General features: G+C 37.5%; 1 protein-coding gene across 1 annotated transcript in view; it reads right to left on the bottom strand.

Annotated features, from left to right (window-relative positions):
- The window catches only part of THSD7B (thrombospondin type 1 domain containing 7B), a 263133-nt gene that overhangs the window by 175166 nt on the left and 70415 nt on the right, over nucleotides 1-17552 (bottom strand). Inside the window, exons 4-6 of the mRNA XM_035556107.2 lie at nucleotides 16702-16871; nucleotides 4327-4482; nucleotides 2441-2638 (exon numbers count right to left, since the gene is read on the bottom strand). Of these exons, the coding sequence (XP_035412000.1) occupies nucleotides 2441-2638; nucleotides 4327-4482; nucleotides 16702-16871 (524 nt within the window). The remainder of the gene's footprint in view (nucleotides 1-2440; nucleotides 2639-4326; nucleotides 4483-16701; nucleotides 16872-17552) is intronic.

Here is a 17552-nt window from a genome sequence, read left to right as displayed (position 1 = left end):
CAAGCCCCACCTTGCTGGAGGTAAGTTTAGGTCAACAGGATCCCACAGGTTACACCTACAGCAGCATGGGAGACCTTAGTGAAAAACATGGCCAGCTCCCTCCCACTGCAGTCAACGCAATTAAGGCTCATTTTTGGCGAGGGAAGAAACAGTCTCTTCACGAAAAAGGCCTCACGCTGTGGAAAGCAGCATGCAACAGCACGGCATCACACAGCAGAGCACGGGCTCATGAAGGATGTGTGCTCACAGCCACACTGGGAATGGTGGGAGAGGAGGAGACGAGCGAGGGCAAGAAACCACGATGCCATGCTGTTCTGCAGTAGGGCTGACAAATGGCACCGACACATCTGCTGCTTTCATCTTCTGAAGTAGAGGTGAACTAACAGACTGCAACAAGAGCAAGAGAGCATCATGCCAAGAAGTCTGGCATTTATATGAAAATAAAGGTATCTTGCAGGGAGCGATATAAAGAAGAACCTAAGTATCCTAATCAACAAAACGCAGGCTCATATGAACTTTGTTGTTAAGATGAGATACATTGGATTTTGTCATTTAACAGCGTCCAAAAAGTGTATTTTTGTCTTTTCATCTCTTTAGGCATTCAGTGGGAATACTAAGCAACCACGCTAAGCATAGATGACAATGGATAAATGACTGAATTTTAGGATACAGCATTGAATTCTGCAAAAGGCGCTTAAGTAAATGAAAATATCAACACACAAAGCAGCTACCCTAAATGCTTTCTCCACAGCAGTTGCTTGCACAGAATTTGGACTTCTATATAAATGCTAAGCATAAGCACAGTCTTTATGTTATTTTACCCATAACTGATTTGTCTTACAGTTTCCCATGACTCCCTGTTGGCTTCCCACTACCTATTAGCCAACTATGCCAGGCAAAACACTTTGTGCAGTTCTGCTGCTTACTGCAGCTTTTACCCAAGAAAATGATCATGTGTATGTGACAATGTTTGCTTTGGGGTGGCAGGGCAGGAAGAACGTCCCGACATTGCTATTTGGTAACTAGAACATGCACAGAGTAATGGAAGTGAAAAAGAGACTTACAATATCTTTCTGAACAATTAAATGCAGAAGAGACACTTCAAAGGCATGGCTTCTTAAAGATCATAGCCACAGAGAACAGTTTGATCAGAGATCAATGAGCATCTGCCACATTATATTCTTTCCTTCTGAGTCTCAAGTTGGTGCACAGAAATGGATGTTGGCACAGTTTTAACAGTGCGAAGTGTGTGGTGCTCCTTAGCAGTACAAGGCTCCATCTGCACACATCACTGCAGGACTGGACCTACAGTTATGATCACACAACTGAAGAGACCACTCGGAGTTCAGAGACAGCTCTCTTCTCTGGCTAGGTCATTTTTACAACAGTTGAAGATTTTGCCCCATTTCCACAAACTTGCAAGACAACCACATAGATTTTTAATTTATTTCAGAGGAATCTTTAGTCTTTGGACAAAACAGCCATAATTTAATTCTGCCAGATTCCATTGACTCGTAAATGACACACTGTTTTTCACCAATTGCCAATTAACCCCTCTTGTTATCAACTTGAAATTGTTTCTTGTGATCAGCCTGAGCACCACATAAAATAATTCTCCATCTCAGATATAAAATTAGGCTCTGAAGTTCCATGATTTTGCCACTTTTGAGATGTCAGTAGAGTCCAACTTCAAAATTGTGCTCCATGTAATTGAATCTAAAGATCTGACAACACTGACCTTATCAAGAAATGAAACTTCTGGCTGAAGTTCAAACCATGTACAAGAAAATCGGCTCTTGCTGGTTGTTTGTAAACGTCGTATAAAAATGTGCTTATTCATTATTAACAACGTGTAAACTGCAGGTCTCAAACTGCTGTCAAGTGAGTAAAGCATTACTTATTGCCATCATTTCATTTAGATTCTTGTATTAATTTTAACAGCACAATTGAGCATTCCACATTCCTTCATATCATGGTAAGTGGGTTGTTATAAAAAGACAAACTCAAACTGCATGCTGAAAACTGAGGACAGAAGTAACGTAAAGAGCCAGATTCATTTTGTTACTGTGTCCATGGTGCTGCTGGCCTCAGTGACAGCCCTACTTTTGCACAATATGTGAAAAAAATTATTCTAGTGAAAAAAAGTATTCTAGGGAGAACCAAGCCATTGGTATCACACTGTTGTCACATGGAAGAGGTACACTGTAGGCCAAAGGGACAAAACATGAGCTCTACTGGTGAGCCATCTCATGTAGAATAAAATAGACCAGAGGCTCCAAGCAAAATACCAGGTAACATGAGCACTGGTGATCACCACAGTCAACTCAGAAATCTGGAGGTTTCAAAAAAATTCAGCAGGAAGCAGTTGGAAATAATTTTCACTGCTCTTCAGACAAAATCTATTTCAAAGGGAAGCTTTTAAGATGACACCATTACCTACCTTTCTTGTTCTTGCATACAGTTTTCAGGATGCGGTTTCCAAGTCCACATTCTCCATGGTCAGTCACACATATTCCTTCTGAAATAATCCACTCGTAACATACTGGGTCTTCACAAGGGATAGATTCCACTAGATGTGGACAACCCGCTGAAGGGCCTACAGGATCCATAATTACATGCCTTTGTCTCATTCTAAAGCCTGGAAAATAGAAAGTGAATTAACTGGACAACTGCAGAAAAATATTTATACCAAAAATTTAGTAGAAAGAGGACTATGTATGGCATCCGGAACTGGAGGAAATAAAGACTAACAAGAGAACAACACTTGCAACTATTTAATTGACTGGGATGGTATCTGGCTGGATTTCCCACAGTCTGGGCATGCAAAATCCAATAGAATTCCAACAAGCCCCATATTTTTCATATTTCTTTTTTCATTTTAATCAACGTTAAAAAGACATGTCCAAAACAAAGAACTAGCTATTGAGGCATATATTAATGTAATAATAAAATTGACATAAGAGAGAAACAGTAAAGAAGCTGAAGATATAAATGACATCTATACTCTGCCTGGGAATCCACTACTGACAAAACTTGTTTTAAAATACAACAGAGCAGTTTACTACGAAATTAGTATTCTGCCTTATGAAGGTATAAGGATTTCTGATACATAATGCATATCAGACCTCTTAGAAATGATATTCTATTAAATTGGTAGATTCAAATGTAAAGTGGAAGAAAAAGGTTACAGAAATAATGAAAGAATTGATTACATAATCTACCTCCTCCTGAATAAAACCAAAAGTCAGGTTGCTGTATAAAATGCAGAACTAATAGCAAGTACCTTTCAGCACGTTTTGTTATGTAAATGACATAATTATTATAAAGGCAGAGGAAAATAGGTGGTGGTCTTTCCTATGACAGTGTCTCAGACATTGGGCAAATATACAGCATTAGTGGAGGCCACATAGAAATGCCTTGGAACATGAAACAGAAAAGAAAATGAAAAATAAAACATTCCCACAAAATACAACAGACCAAACTTCCACCATTCTCACATCAGCAAAAACAAACCAGTCAAAACAATTTTAGAACGTCCTTTTTTCATTTTAAAACAATTTAATAATGAAATGAATTTTGCAAACCTTTATATTTAGAAATATTTATATTAATTCTTTGCCATTTGAAACACTCTGAAGAGCTCAAGTCACTTTAAAAACTTATGTTGTTTTCAGAAAAGTGTAATTTCCAAATAATAATATTCATTCCCTGACACGACTCCAACGGTAATGTTTCCAGCTTTCATTGTAAAGGAAGGAAAGGCTCTGCAATGAATCTCAAAGCGTTGCAGCAAACGGCATGTATTCTGGGCTATTAAGATCGAGGGGATATTAATAGGTATTTGCATACTCCTCTTCCAGGAACTGAAACCAAACCCAGAACAACCTCTTGGCTCAGCCTGAACTGCAACATGGTAGAGCTATGGGATACAGCTCAGTCCTGAGTCCCTCCAACCTCACGCCAGTATTCCCCTTGAGCCCAGGCACTCAGCAGGACTTCTGAAGGAGATGGGAGAGAGACACCCTCGCACTCTGGAGGTCTGCAGTTGCTATCCCAAGAAATCCTCCCTTTCTACAAGTTCAGTGCAGGAAAAAAAAGAATCTAAATCCATTTTTTCTTTCAAGAATAACTGCAAAAAGCTTTTAAAGGTCTTATTCCAGTCCTGTATGCACATCTAAGAGCTCCATCCTATGTTAATTTAAAAACACACACATTAAGGTCCCAATGTGGAATTTGACACCACTGCTTTTGCAAAGTTATCATAATATTCCATTTCACATTTTAGATTCCAGAATGCTGTAAGCAACAGGTAAGAGTAGCCCTTACCTCTTCTCCCCTGGCGGTCCTGGCAGTTTTCGGGAAGGCAGGGGCCCCACACCGACCAGGCAGACACCTCGCACTCAGATGGACACGGCAGGTTACACAGCTGGGAGGCTGAGGGAGCAGGACCCAGGCAGAACTTCCCATCAACTGGTCTACTAACTAAGGAGAAAATGAAAAAAAAAAAAAAAAAAAGAGAAAAAAAAAGTCTAATTTTACCTTGACCAATGCACAGAGCTCCAGAGTTTACTGGTGGCTTTAGCTTCTGAAAAACCACCCTAATGCACTGCTTTTTGTGTGTCTTAACTCCCAGATCAAAAAGTTAATCTTCTGTTCAGCAAGGCACTTAGTTTTATCTAAATCATCCATATTCAGCAGGCCAATTTTAGACTATGCTTAATGGAAAATCGGTGATAAATTCAGTGCTGATTTTCTACAGTGCCAGAACAACAGACTGGAATCTATTCTCCTGCATTTATACACAAGGAGACCTCTTCATACCGAAGAGAAAAATGAATAAGAAGGGAATCCAAAAAGCTCACATTGTAATTGGGAAGCAGGCAAAGGCAGATGAAGGAAAGTCTGAGCACAGGGGGATCATTGCATATCCATCGCCTTCAGGAGCACAAGCACTTTTGGATCGAAGACTAAATCCAGACCTTCACATTTTCTTCATCTGCTTTCAAAAAACAAATGAGCAGCGCTTTCCGTTTCTTCCACACACACATTCAGAAAGAGACTTTCCCACTTGGCAGTAGAGATGTTCATTTTAATTGCATCGATCAGCTGCGCAGTTCTCTAGACTTCTGCATCCAAGAGACGAGCTGATCTCAAACTCTACTGCGTATTGCTTTTGGTGATATTGACAACAAATTTGGAAAGCTGACTCCTTTTGTACTTTCATTTATCACATGAGACTTCTACTTCCAATCAACATCTCTTATCTTTTTATTTGGGGTTGGGGCAGGAAGGAAAAGAAGGGAAAAGGCTTAAATCTATCTTCTGAGTCATTATACAACACTGCATTTTAATTACATGATGGGCTGACTTTGGCTTTCTCTTTAGATAACCCAGTAACAAAACAGTCTTTCAAAAGGCAAAGGCTTGTCCAAGTTTACTCTGCTACGGTATTACCAAACCTTTGTTAATTTTTATTGCTACTGAGTGTGCTATATGCTCCTTTTTTTTTTTTTTAATGTCCATTTTTCTTTGCTTCCATGCATGGAACTCACTAGAAAAGAATTTATAAAAATATGTCCAATATATGTGTAATCTCTTCTCTTTTTTGATACTCTACCGTTTTCTTTAAAATAAAATCCTTTGAAGAAAAACACTACTTTTTTCTTTTAAACACATGAATTCACTGCTCAAAATCCCAATAAATGTTGATTTACAAGTCCTGAAGTTGAGATTTAAGACCAATATCAGTGCTTGTGATTCCAACTCATCAGAATAACAGGACTAAACAACAGCTGTGATTTAATTCTAACCTGAAAGATAACCCATTAGTAACAAAAGACCACTTTCTGAATGATTTTTGAGACACTCTACAGCCTTTGACATGTTCATTTAGAGATTACAACATGGCATAAATCCAATTCACCTGAATGCTAACATAAGCACAACTTTTCTAGAGACCAAGCAAGGAGAGTGACAGACAGAATGAGATAAATATTAGAGTTTTAAGGATAAGAGGATGCATTTTACAAAGAAGTCTCATGCATGGCTTAACCTGCCTTTCAGCATCAAGCTTTGCAAACCTGTACCGTTTTTGGAAAGTTCAGTCAAATAAATGAAAGGAAATAAATCTGAGTGCACATGGTAAACCCAAAGAATAAGTCCAAACCTACTGTGCTCCAACTGAAGGTGTTGTTGCTAGCAATGGCTCTTTTCTCCTCACTGATTTTTAAATTGTAATGTAGAAGCAATGTAACCATTGAAATGTGGAATATGAGATAAAGTAGTTCGGATCTCCTGCTTTGAAAACTAACTCATTTTGCTAAGGGTATTTTAAATTTAGTTTGAATGAAAGACAGACAAGAAAAAAATTGCAAAGTTAAAAGTCAAGGTTATAGGTGGCATCCAGCGTAAAACTGAGCCTACTGGCCATGTCAGACTCACGGAAGACTCCTTCCCATTTTGGAGGAAATGCCTGCCGCCTTCTCCCCGATAACCAGCTTCCCACTCCTCTTCCTCCCTTGGGCTGACGCTCTATTTAATTGCAGCATTGGCTGCTCTTTTCCCCTTACGATTCCCAGGAGCAACATGCTACTTGTCCCTAGAAAAATACTGCTCCTTTTCCCACTTCCTTGAGCCGTTCTATATATTCTGTGAAATGTAGATCAGAAAATGCACAGGCTATTTTAATCAAAAATCCAAATATATTCTAGGGCTGTGCCAGTTTATATTCACTCAGCACTGACTACAATCCTCCAGTGAAAGTCTTCAGAAATAAGCCAAGAACAAAAAGAAACCAGCTGCATTAAGAAACACACATACAATCTCATTCTTTTGAAAAACCAGGTGGGTATAAAGACCCACCATTCCCAGCATGATAGCCAGAGGGAGTGGATGGACCAGTGGGGCTCCATAAAAGAGTTTCCTCTCTTTGACAGCAATTTGATTGACAACTATTTCTATCAGTTGATTTCCACCAGTTTTACTTAAAAGCTTGATTTTTTGCTTTTTTGCCTGAGTGTCTGCTCAAATTGAGTTGCTTTTAGTCTTGTGACTATGCCTTCACTTTTTACTACAAAGCTGTAGCAGGGAGGAAATGGGGGAAGACTTCGAGTGCAGAGGAAGAAGCAGCACAGAGGTAGGCTGCTTTTACAGCCCTCTTTGACAGGTCCTCAATGTCTAAGTTTCATCTTTCACCTACCTGCGTGCTGCATGGCAGTGGTCCACAAAGCAAGAAACTGGAATGACGCAGTCGTGTCTTTCCACACACACTTGTCTCAGCTCTGAGAGTAATCGATTCTCCCTAATTCTCCATGTTTTTCTGCTGGTTTGGCCAGGTACTACCACTCTCTTCATTCACGGGCCATCTGTAGTATTTTCTCAAGCCTCTCCATCTCTTTGACATTGTTTTGTTTCTTTTCGGCGTCATCTTAACACCCTCAATTTAATTCACCTCTTTATAGTAATGCATGAATCATATAAAGTTCTTCAAAAGCAATACTCACTACCCACAGTACCTTCTTGAACTCTGCCATTCTTTTATACTCTAATTAACATCCTTCTCTTTATGAACTATAAGGTGTCTTTTTCTATGAACCTTTTAAATGCCAAAATCCTCACAAAGCACAGCCTCCAAAAAGGTGCAGATAGCCTGGACAGGGAATCCCTGTTCAGGAAGGGAAAAAAATAAAAATAAAAAAACTCAGAGTATGCCTACAATAAATGAACACAGCTGCTAGGCCTGTCTTTAAATACCAGACAGCCTTCTGACTGTGCTCAATAATTGACTTTGTAATGGTATTTTCTACATTCACATAGAAAAACTGTTTTTTATGTACTTATTTTCCTTGGAAAAAAAGTAGTCATCTTTTGGGGATGAGGGGAACGGCAGAAGTCAGGGAGGGAATGGTGGGAGGGGGAGGCAGTATCTCTCATTCAAGTAGCAGCTTATTACATTTGTTCACATATTTTAAATTCCTGTGTTCTTCTCAATCTACAGAATAAACTTGAAAAAGCAATCAAGTACTAATCTGGAAGCCTCTGAAACATTGCACATTTCTTTAGCTGTTATATTGAATCTATCCTTTATAAATGCGACTACAGCTGTTCCCAGCACCAGTGTCTGCTTCAAGTTGAAATTTTACTATTTGCTGTTATTTTCAGGTTATTGCTACCAGCAGGAGATAATAAATTGGGTTCTAAAGTATCTTGTTTCTCTATATATTTTTACCGTGGTAGTGATTTGGGGGTAGAGTGGAAGAGGAAATCAGTTCTGATACTACTTGCATAATGTAATTTTAAGCCAATAAATAAATTATCTGTGAATACAGTCACATCGGCACGTACTTGCTGGCATACATACCAATACTATGTTAAAAAGCAATGATGGCCAGAGAGAGAAATATATAGGGCTGCATTTTGGTTGCAATGATTACTTTCAAATTTGGTTTTTCACTCCTCAGGAGGTATCTAACACTTTCTTCTTTTTCTTTTTTTTTTTTTTTTTTCCTGGACCTTAACTTAATTTCCCCTTCAGAATGAAAAACAAATGTTTCTGATATAAACACCCAAATGAGACATTTCTAAATGTCTGTAATGTATCTGGAATACATCAGGATTATCTCCTATATACTGGCAGGGCCTTATATAAATTAATGTTCAATTCTTAAGGCAATACAACCAGATATTTACTGTATCTTTTGGCAAAGCTGTGCCTAATTAAGGATAACCAGGGTACAGGAAAGTGATGCCATATCTTTGTAAAAGTTCTTGCTACCTTTGCCAGGACTTACAAACCAAAGATAGTTGGATCGATATGAAGGGAAATTACTTGAGAAAATCAGGAATGAATGATTCTTTATAAAAACACTTACATGTGTATAACACAATAGGGATAAACCAGCACAACACTGGTAAGTAAGTTCTCCAATCTGAAAGCCTTGTTTTTATAGTGAAAACAAAGGATCAGACAAAGGAGATGTGCTGAATGTAATTAAACTAGCCTAGAAACAGCACCAACCCTAGCCATTGTATCACTCCATCAAAAAGCTTAATGCACCCCATCCCTGACGGAAAGGATCTTTTCATGTTCCTAAAAAGAATCAATTAGTTTGGAAGCCACAAGGCACAAGTCCTATTATCAATTAAAAGACAAGAAACAAAGTATAAATGGAAGGCTAATCACAGCATGAAAGAAGGTTAATAGCGGATTGCCAAGAGCAACAATGGCTTAATGTATTTCAGGACACTAAAGATCCTCGGAATTTTACCGAAGTGACATAAACTATTAGCACTTCGTGTTCAGAAAGTTCAGAACTTTGTTCTGTGAATGCAATATGAATCTGATGGAAACTTGCCCAGTATCACAAATGAAGTGCCACTTTGGAGGTGTCAGTGATGCTCGCTGGGGACAGGTGTCCCAAGGGCAGGTCACGCAGAGCTGTCCCACCTCTGCGAGCTCCATTTAGCTCAAATGTATCCTGTTGCAGGACCAGCATCCCTGTCACCATCCTCTTCGTCATCTCTTTCCACACCTTTCGGGGTGCAACAGCATGCGCATAAATCCGTCCATTTCTTTCATCTGAATGAGCAGCATTGTTTGAGCACACTGCAGCTCCCCTGCCTCATAACAACAACGGAGCAAAATAACTCAGAAGAAAACAAGGATTCTGAACAAAATTAATCCAGCTCCAGTGGCAGGAAATAATGACAAAATACATACACATTTAATATCTTAGATTTGAAAGATAAAAACCTGAACTAAAACCTAGTATCTCATGCGAAATGACTGGACAGCACATTATTTGCTGCATACTGAAGCCAGCTATGTAAATAAATGTATTTATAAAGAGATAAATATTTCATGGGCATATTAAATAGCGTGTTGACTAAAAAAGTAGGTTCTCTTAAATGCACCTTTCAAAAGACACATTCCTTTCATTGTCAAAATCTTTGTATATATTCTCTCTTTTTTTTTAAACATTCTTTTCATTTTTCTTTAACTAGTTTCTAGACAAGAAAAAAAAATGAAAATAAAATACCTCTAAAACACATTAGGGAAAATGTGTTTTTCCCTAATGGATTCAAACTAAAATTTCTGAAATACATATCTACACAATACTGTCAAGCACCCCAAAGATCTGAATAAAATCATTTCCTCTCATGCTTCTAAAGGGTTTCCCCCGAAGAAGCCAGCTGTTACATATTTATTTTTCCATTATGTGAGTTTTATCTCGTAAATTCTGCTCAGCATTTGGTGAGCTTACAGATCAATAACTCGGCATCCCAGCAATATAAATCTGATGCAGACTTGCCTGAATATATTTTACACTTCAGAGGTATATTTCTCATCTCTTCAAGCCAGTTCAGTCATCCTGATGATAAATACCTAGTTTGGGGTGAGGGTGATTCTTGGGCATTCGGTTTGGTTTATGGGGTTTTAGTTCCACCTAAGAACTTGATTTCTGTGAATCAGACCACATGTTGCACTCTCCTGTGGCTGCATCATCAGCCCAGCCTGTCAAACAAAGCAGATTTTCACGCCACTGCTAACCATCAGCTCTCTCCCCTGTGGTCCTAGTCAAGTTTTCTCATTACTAATATTTTTACCTATTCCTTTTCAATTTCATAAACCAGAAGAGGACAACAGGATTTAAATATCAAAGTCCCTACATTCTAATTTCCATAGAGTAAATCAATCTTCTCATTCCTGCAGCTTCACCAGCATAAATTTGAAAAAACAGTGTGCATTTAATATAGAGCTCATACTCCATACAGGGCTTGTGCTCATTCAAATAGTGCAGATCCTCCGCCAACTCCTACGGGCAGCTTATCTGCATCAATGCAGTCTTTTCCCAATAAATATGCAGGATGACAACAACCTGCACAACCAACTTATTGTGCTAAAGAATCGGACCTGGTGGTTTACAGGACAGCTAGCACTCAAGAGGATGATGGCACACTCTAATAACACTCTGCTGATATTTCTCTCTTCCTGAAAGTACTTGCACATAGTTTATTGAACAGATGCCACATGTACCAATTTGAAACACTAATCCCCCAGAAGGCATGCATTGGAAGATCATGATTCAGAGCAGAACAAAAAAAACTTGCAGAAAAAAAAAAAAAGTGCCGTCCTCATTAGGAAACAGGGCATACAGAGCAAAGAAGGCAAAAATGCATATTTTAGAGCTAAAAGAGACAAAAAGCACAAAGAAAGGGATGAGAATAAATACAGAATAATACTGGATGTGAATGAAAGGAATCCTCAAATATGTCTCTGTGCAAGTCCAAAGAGGCCAGTAATTTCTGAAAAATAAAATGCAGTGCCTAAACATCTCCCATATGGGAATTCAAAACAGTCTGAAAAGTTTACTCATCAGGTAAGAAGGAATTAGACATTTCTGTCTATCAGAAGTAGGGATGAAGCTCAATATTTTGTGGAAAAGAAGAAAGGATAAAGGCATAAAACTAATTCTGAGACTCGTAAGTAGGACTTACATGAGAATACAGGGGAACGCTTTCTGGTCATTTTTGTTAATAAAGTGGATTGGAGCTTTAAGGAGTCTAAATGTGCTTTGCTGCTATGGCTATGAACATACACAACAGCATGTCAAGCAATAATAATAAACATATATAAGATGAACTGGTGGAGTTACATCCTAAAAAAAAAAGTTTTGGTACAGGCTGGAGAATTACAGTGGAATGAATAAATCAAAAAATTATGGATATTAACTGTTGAGAGTTGAATAACTCTCAACAGAAAGAGGGTTTTAAAAGTAATAAAGACTTTTGCAAGAAATAGTTTTACAGGGTAACACTAAAAGGTATCTAAGAACAATGAATGTACAACTACCACATGGCTGCCAAAAAAGGCAAGTCAAAGACATAATTAATCAGCTGATTCTATTTCATCTGTCCTGAATTCTGAATTATACGAATGAAGAAAGAAGAAAGAAGGTATATTCAAATCAAAAATCACCTAAAGGAAAATTAACAATATCTATCTCTACATATTTTAAGCAGAATCAAGTCCCTTTCTTCTTGCAGATTATTAGGAATTTTAACATGGTTATATCAGGGAAATGTAAGCTATGTTGTTGGGGGATTTTCAATAAAACTGTAAATTACATGTTAAGATGGATGAGAATCACACAGGGAGGAATATTTGAAGAGCTATTAACTTTTAAAAGAAAAAGGATTTGAATAATATTTGGATTATGAAGGGCTCTAAACCTAGCTATTAGATTTATTAATCTGTACTACTCCAGAACAGGATATTTCATGTTTCTAACATTAACGGAAATGGATCGGTTACTTTGATCATTCACTGACATACCTACTATGGAAATCCTATATCAAATAAAAACAAATAATAAATAAAATAAATAAATAAAATAATAAATAAATAAATAAAAATTGAAACAAATACGATAGAGATGATCATTAAGCAAAAAAATAGTAAAAAATACTCTAGAACCTTACACAGCTATGAGAATTAAATGTGGATTTTCAGATGGAAAATAACAAAGATTAAGAAGATAGGAAAATGCAGAGATTTTTTGGTGAGACGGTAATAAGAGAGAAACTTTATTAGCCAAGAGTGCTACTCTGGGTAAACAATAAAGAAGACTCAAGGAAGAACAGCATTTCACAAAGGTCTTTTCAGTCCTATAATTAAAACTTAAGCAGACAGGTTCCAAAAGCATTATAAGAGAATTCCAGAAGTGAGAGGTAAATTGGATCTCATTCAAACAAGTAAGAAAGAAAGAATGTCAAGATATATAAAGCACAAATTTTATGAAAGAATGACAGGGCAGGCAGATCCCCGGTTAGAAAGTTACAGAAAATATGGAGAGAACAGCAATCCCAGTCACTAGGAACAGTAAGGGACGACTGATAACTAGTTCAGAGAGGTGAGAAGATGTTTCTGGAGAATTTTTTTTTTTTTTTTTTATAGAGGATGCCATCCCTCTGACTACAGACAAAGAGTTACAATCTCTAAATAAACCAAAAGGGAAAAATTAATTAGAAAACAAAAGGATATTCCCTGCTCTTCAGAGAAAGTAAAAAATTCCTGAGGAAGAAGACCAAATGTAGGAATTTCATGTTTACTAGCAGCATGAACACAGACACCATCCACAGACTCTAAAAGGAATGATACTTTCTGTATTAGTGGACTTGTTTACTGTGATTAAGTATTGCCAAACAAGCAGACAGGCTGCATAAACTGACCATTGTATAATATTCTTCCATGCTTTTACCATGTGTTTTTTCATAGTACTGGGGATTTTTAGTTGGTGATGTTCATCCAGATTAATTAAAATTTATTGTGGAAAAACAGATTTCAGATAGCATTTTATAAAAATCAAAAGAAAAGAATAAAAAATATTTGTTAGCAGTGTTTAGCTTTGGAAATACGTTAAAGCTCTTCATATTTGCTTTATTTAACAGTTCCAGAGCTTCCATATGAGTGGACACAGTTACATTAGAAAGAGGTATGAAGAAGGGTAACCACCACCACATCAACTGTTTGTCCCAAATATACTGTGTCTAGACACGAGAATCGGGGAGAATCCTGAGATGAAGGGAAGAAAGGGCAGATTGAGCCTGTACCTTCAGGTAGTTCACTGTGCACATTCTATGCTCCTTTTTGTGCAAAAACTGTCTCCTCTTTAAAAGTAACATCATTTCAGATATGTAGATTTGCTGCTTCTATCTCTGGATATCAAAAGAATAATGGTAAACCTGAAGTATTAGATGACCATCTTTCTGTGAAAATTAATCATTAAAGTTTAAATGTATTAAAATTCAATGAGATACTTTAAGAAAAAAAAAACATAAGGAACTGTTTAAAGCTAATTATGTTAAAGTTCAGTCTAAATTAACAAAAGCCTCACAACTCAATAAAGATGTTGATTCCTTGGATGAACAGAATAGCTAGCATTAAGAACAGCATAGTCTTGTAATAAGGTTTTTATACATTGGCTTACCTACATAAACATAAATACAGACAACTGAGTGATACAACATTTAACACATTTACCACGTTTTACCTGTCAGCTTCATCTAGATGTAAGAGTCTTAGAAAGCAACAATATTATAAACAACTTTAAAGATCAGAAAACTTTCTGCCTCCAAATACTAGAATGTCAAAAACTCAGCTAAAGCTGATACGTGAAAATGTAGTTCAATTTATTCATTGATACGCAAAAAAAACCTACCAAAATGTTTTTTTTTCATGTCAGTGGTAAAAAATATAATTTTTTTTCCTCTGTCTGGTCATTCAGACTACCATGAACTCTTTGATAAACGTGAAAAGCTGCTTTTTTCCTCCTCACTCATCGCCCAACATTAGAAGTGTAGAATTCCTCCATAATGTCTAATGAATATGTTGGACATTCACTTGGGTCAGGGTAGGGATTTCTTCGTTAGGACTTGTCTTTCGGTAGCAAGATATGAGATCTTATCAATGCATTTCTGAAAATAATACTTGAGTGAAAGTTTTCCATTTCCAGTATCTTCACGTTGGAATTTTATAATCAAAATATAGAAAGATATCAGTAGACTTAGTCCTCTGAGTAACTGATACATAGAAGCTCCAGAAAACAGGGGATCATTTCTAAATATACACATTTTAATAAAAGAAGAAATAGATGGGAAGACTAAAGAAATGAAAAATAAGAGAGAGATCCTTGGGGGATAAGAGAGCTTTGAGCAATATGTAGAAGTATATCACAGATGGTACCTGTCTCCAACTATGATTCAACATATTTTATCCAAGAATGCTGCTGGAGAGACCACAGGACAAAATCTTTTTTCACATATGTCATTGTGCCTAGGTCCAAATTCTCACTGGAAGTAACCAGAAGAAAAACAACGGTGATGGATGGTAATATTCTATTAGACTTGCTTGTTTGATTTCTGAATGATCCTTTTAAGGGCATTCAAGAGGTGAAGAAAGAAAAATAACTGTACTTTTTATGGTAGCAATTAGACTTGTATTTGCTTATACATAGAAGAATCAACTTCCTCATCTTCTCCCCATCACTGACAAATGGCACAATAAAATATCAGATGCACTAGTGATGAATAAAAATTTTCTGACAGTTCAGATTGCCAGAAAAGGTGCAAGATGTCACTCCTTATTTAGTGAAAGAACAAAAGTTGATCAGCTAGTAAATGAGACATTGAATATTACTAGATAGGGAGGGATAATAAGGAAGGTTTTCCCTCTTTTCTTTTGTATGCAACTGTGCTGACAGTAAATGCATTCTCACTTTCTAAGGACTACTGCCAGTCACAACTGCCTTGGTAAAGCAGGAAAATTTTATACCTTGCACAATTGCTGTACGTTTGGTTTTTTTAGTTGCCTGCATGAAAAAAACTGTATTTGTTTCTTAAAAAGAAAGGGTTAGAATTATACAACAAGGAAGAAGTATCCCAATGTTTCCCTGCTATTGAGGGGAGGGCTTGCGATTTTTAAGTTATATTGAACCTCGAACAAAGGAAAAACCTGCATGTGATCGTATACTGGATATACAGTAAAAATTCTGTTATTATTTTGGGGAAGGGTCTCAGATGACCTCCCCTATTTTTCTAGGGTTAATTCACAATTCTGGCAAAGAATAAAGAAGCACAAATGAAGTCAGTTAAAGTTTACTGCTTGTCAACTTGCCATACAGTGGCCACACGGACTACAGAAGCAGTAAGAACGATGAAGACAGTCAAGAATGTTACATAGCTGTCATCAACAGCACTTTTCTTACTATGAAAATCATATACATCACAGACTTGTGCAGAACAACAGAGGGGGTTCTGTGTTGGCAAAGCAAGGTAGTGCCAGATGTTTGGAAAATGTGAAGCAGCAACTATGCATGGCCTGAATAGATATTAATAGAGGTCTGGCTTTCTACAACCTCAGAGTCTGTGCAGGATGCTAGGACACAACTGGGCACACAGGAAACATTTGCTTTGACTTTGTAAGTAAATAAATCTAAGATAAGACAATAAGAACACAACATCATACCATCTCTGCTCAAAAGCATATTCTGCAAGAGCACTACATACGGTAAATAAAACAGCCTAAGATGAATTATTCATCATGCATCTGTATCTACTCATTATTCTTCTAAAAGGAAAATAACTCACTTCCAGAATCCAAAAACTGTCTGTCTGCTCAGAAGTTGTGACAATATTATTTTCGATTTCCCCTTCAAAACACAAGAAAGATCGTGTATCAGTTTGAAGCAGAGGCTAAAGCCATACCCAGAATGGAGTGTGACATCTCTGTTTTTTATACTCTGACCCAGGCCTAAAACCACAGATAAATGCATTCAGGCCAGCCTGAATAAATGCACTCATACCAGGAGGCCAGACTACCTGACCAAAAAAAAAAAAAGGAAAAAAACTGAAGTTCAAGGAAGAAGAATTTAGCTCCTCTGTTCTTCAAACTTCCCCCATACAAGTATACATACAGAACTGGCAGCAGTTCACCCCTAGAAGGCTTTGGCTCCAGACAGTTCCCCACCCCAGGATCCTGAGGACCAAGCCCAAGTAACACCTCCCTCGCTAAGTATCGATACAAGGGGGGCAACAGCTAGCCAAGCCTTCTATGGACTATATGGTAAGGATTTATTTATTTATTTGCTTCTCTGACTGAGATCAATGTGTGCCAGACATTTCAGAATGGCTTTACGCACATACCTTCCTTCAGTCGGTGCATCTCAACTTCGACAGTGATTTGGACGCAGTAGACCTCGCGGGTTTGTATGCCACCTCCACAGAGGCCCACATGCTTATGGTGGCGAGGGTCCTGCTGGTCAAGGAGGAGAGACACTTGGCAAGCTTTCCATTCAGAAGTCCTCCAGGAAAACCTTTGGAAATAAGAGAGACCAGGTGAAACAAGAGTGGGTGGTAGTTTATTACATGACAAAATACAATTGGTTTAATATTTATAGGAGCACTCCCCTGTTCAAAACAGAGGATGTTTTGAAACATTTTGAATGTTAAATTTACAAAGGTTAAATATTCCTTATTAGCCTATAGTACTCATGTAAACTTTTCACACAGCACTAATCTCTGAAGTGTTCTCAAACACTAAATCATCCTGAAACACCTTTGAGCAGGATGCAAAAAAGGAACAAAGATTAAGAGGTTCGATTAATTGTGAAAACAAGTTTTCAAACACGTGGCTGAAACCACTAGACTGCCTCTCTCCGCCAACAGCTGAACATGTCATTCTGAAATGCACTTATAGCTAAAACCTTACATGTCCGTCAATGGAGTTTCAAGTACCAGGCAGCTATTCTCTAGGAGACAGCTTTGCAAAGGCCTAGGGTACTATCAATTTCTTCAAGGGATTGCCTATGGTAACTCAGTTCTCTTGTTTTTCTTTCCAGAAGTTGTGATATGCAGCAAATTCTATTTTCATCCTACATTTAATTCATACCTAAAGAGCATCAACAGTTTAGAAGAAAGGAAAACATTCTTAATTTCCAAGAAGAACATATTAAAACCATAGGGAAAGTAGTATTGTGTAGCAAAAGAAATAAAAA

This window comes from Cygnus atratus, chromosome 6 (assembly GCF_013377495.2).
Source record: "Cygnus atratus isolate AKBS03 ecotype Queensland, Australia chromosome 6, CAtr_DNAZoo_HiC_assembly, whole genome shotgun sequence".
In the NCBI taxonomy this organism is placed as follows: Eukaryota; Metazoa; Chordata; class Aves; order Anseriformes; family Anatidae; genus Cygnus; species Cygnus atratus.
The sequence above is the reverse complement of the archived record's forward strand: the minus strand, read 5'-3'. Positions and strand labels throughout refer to the sequence as shown.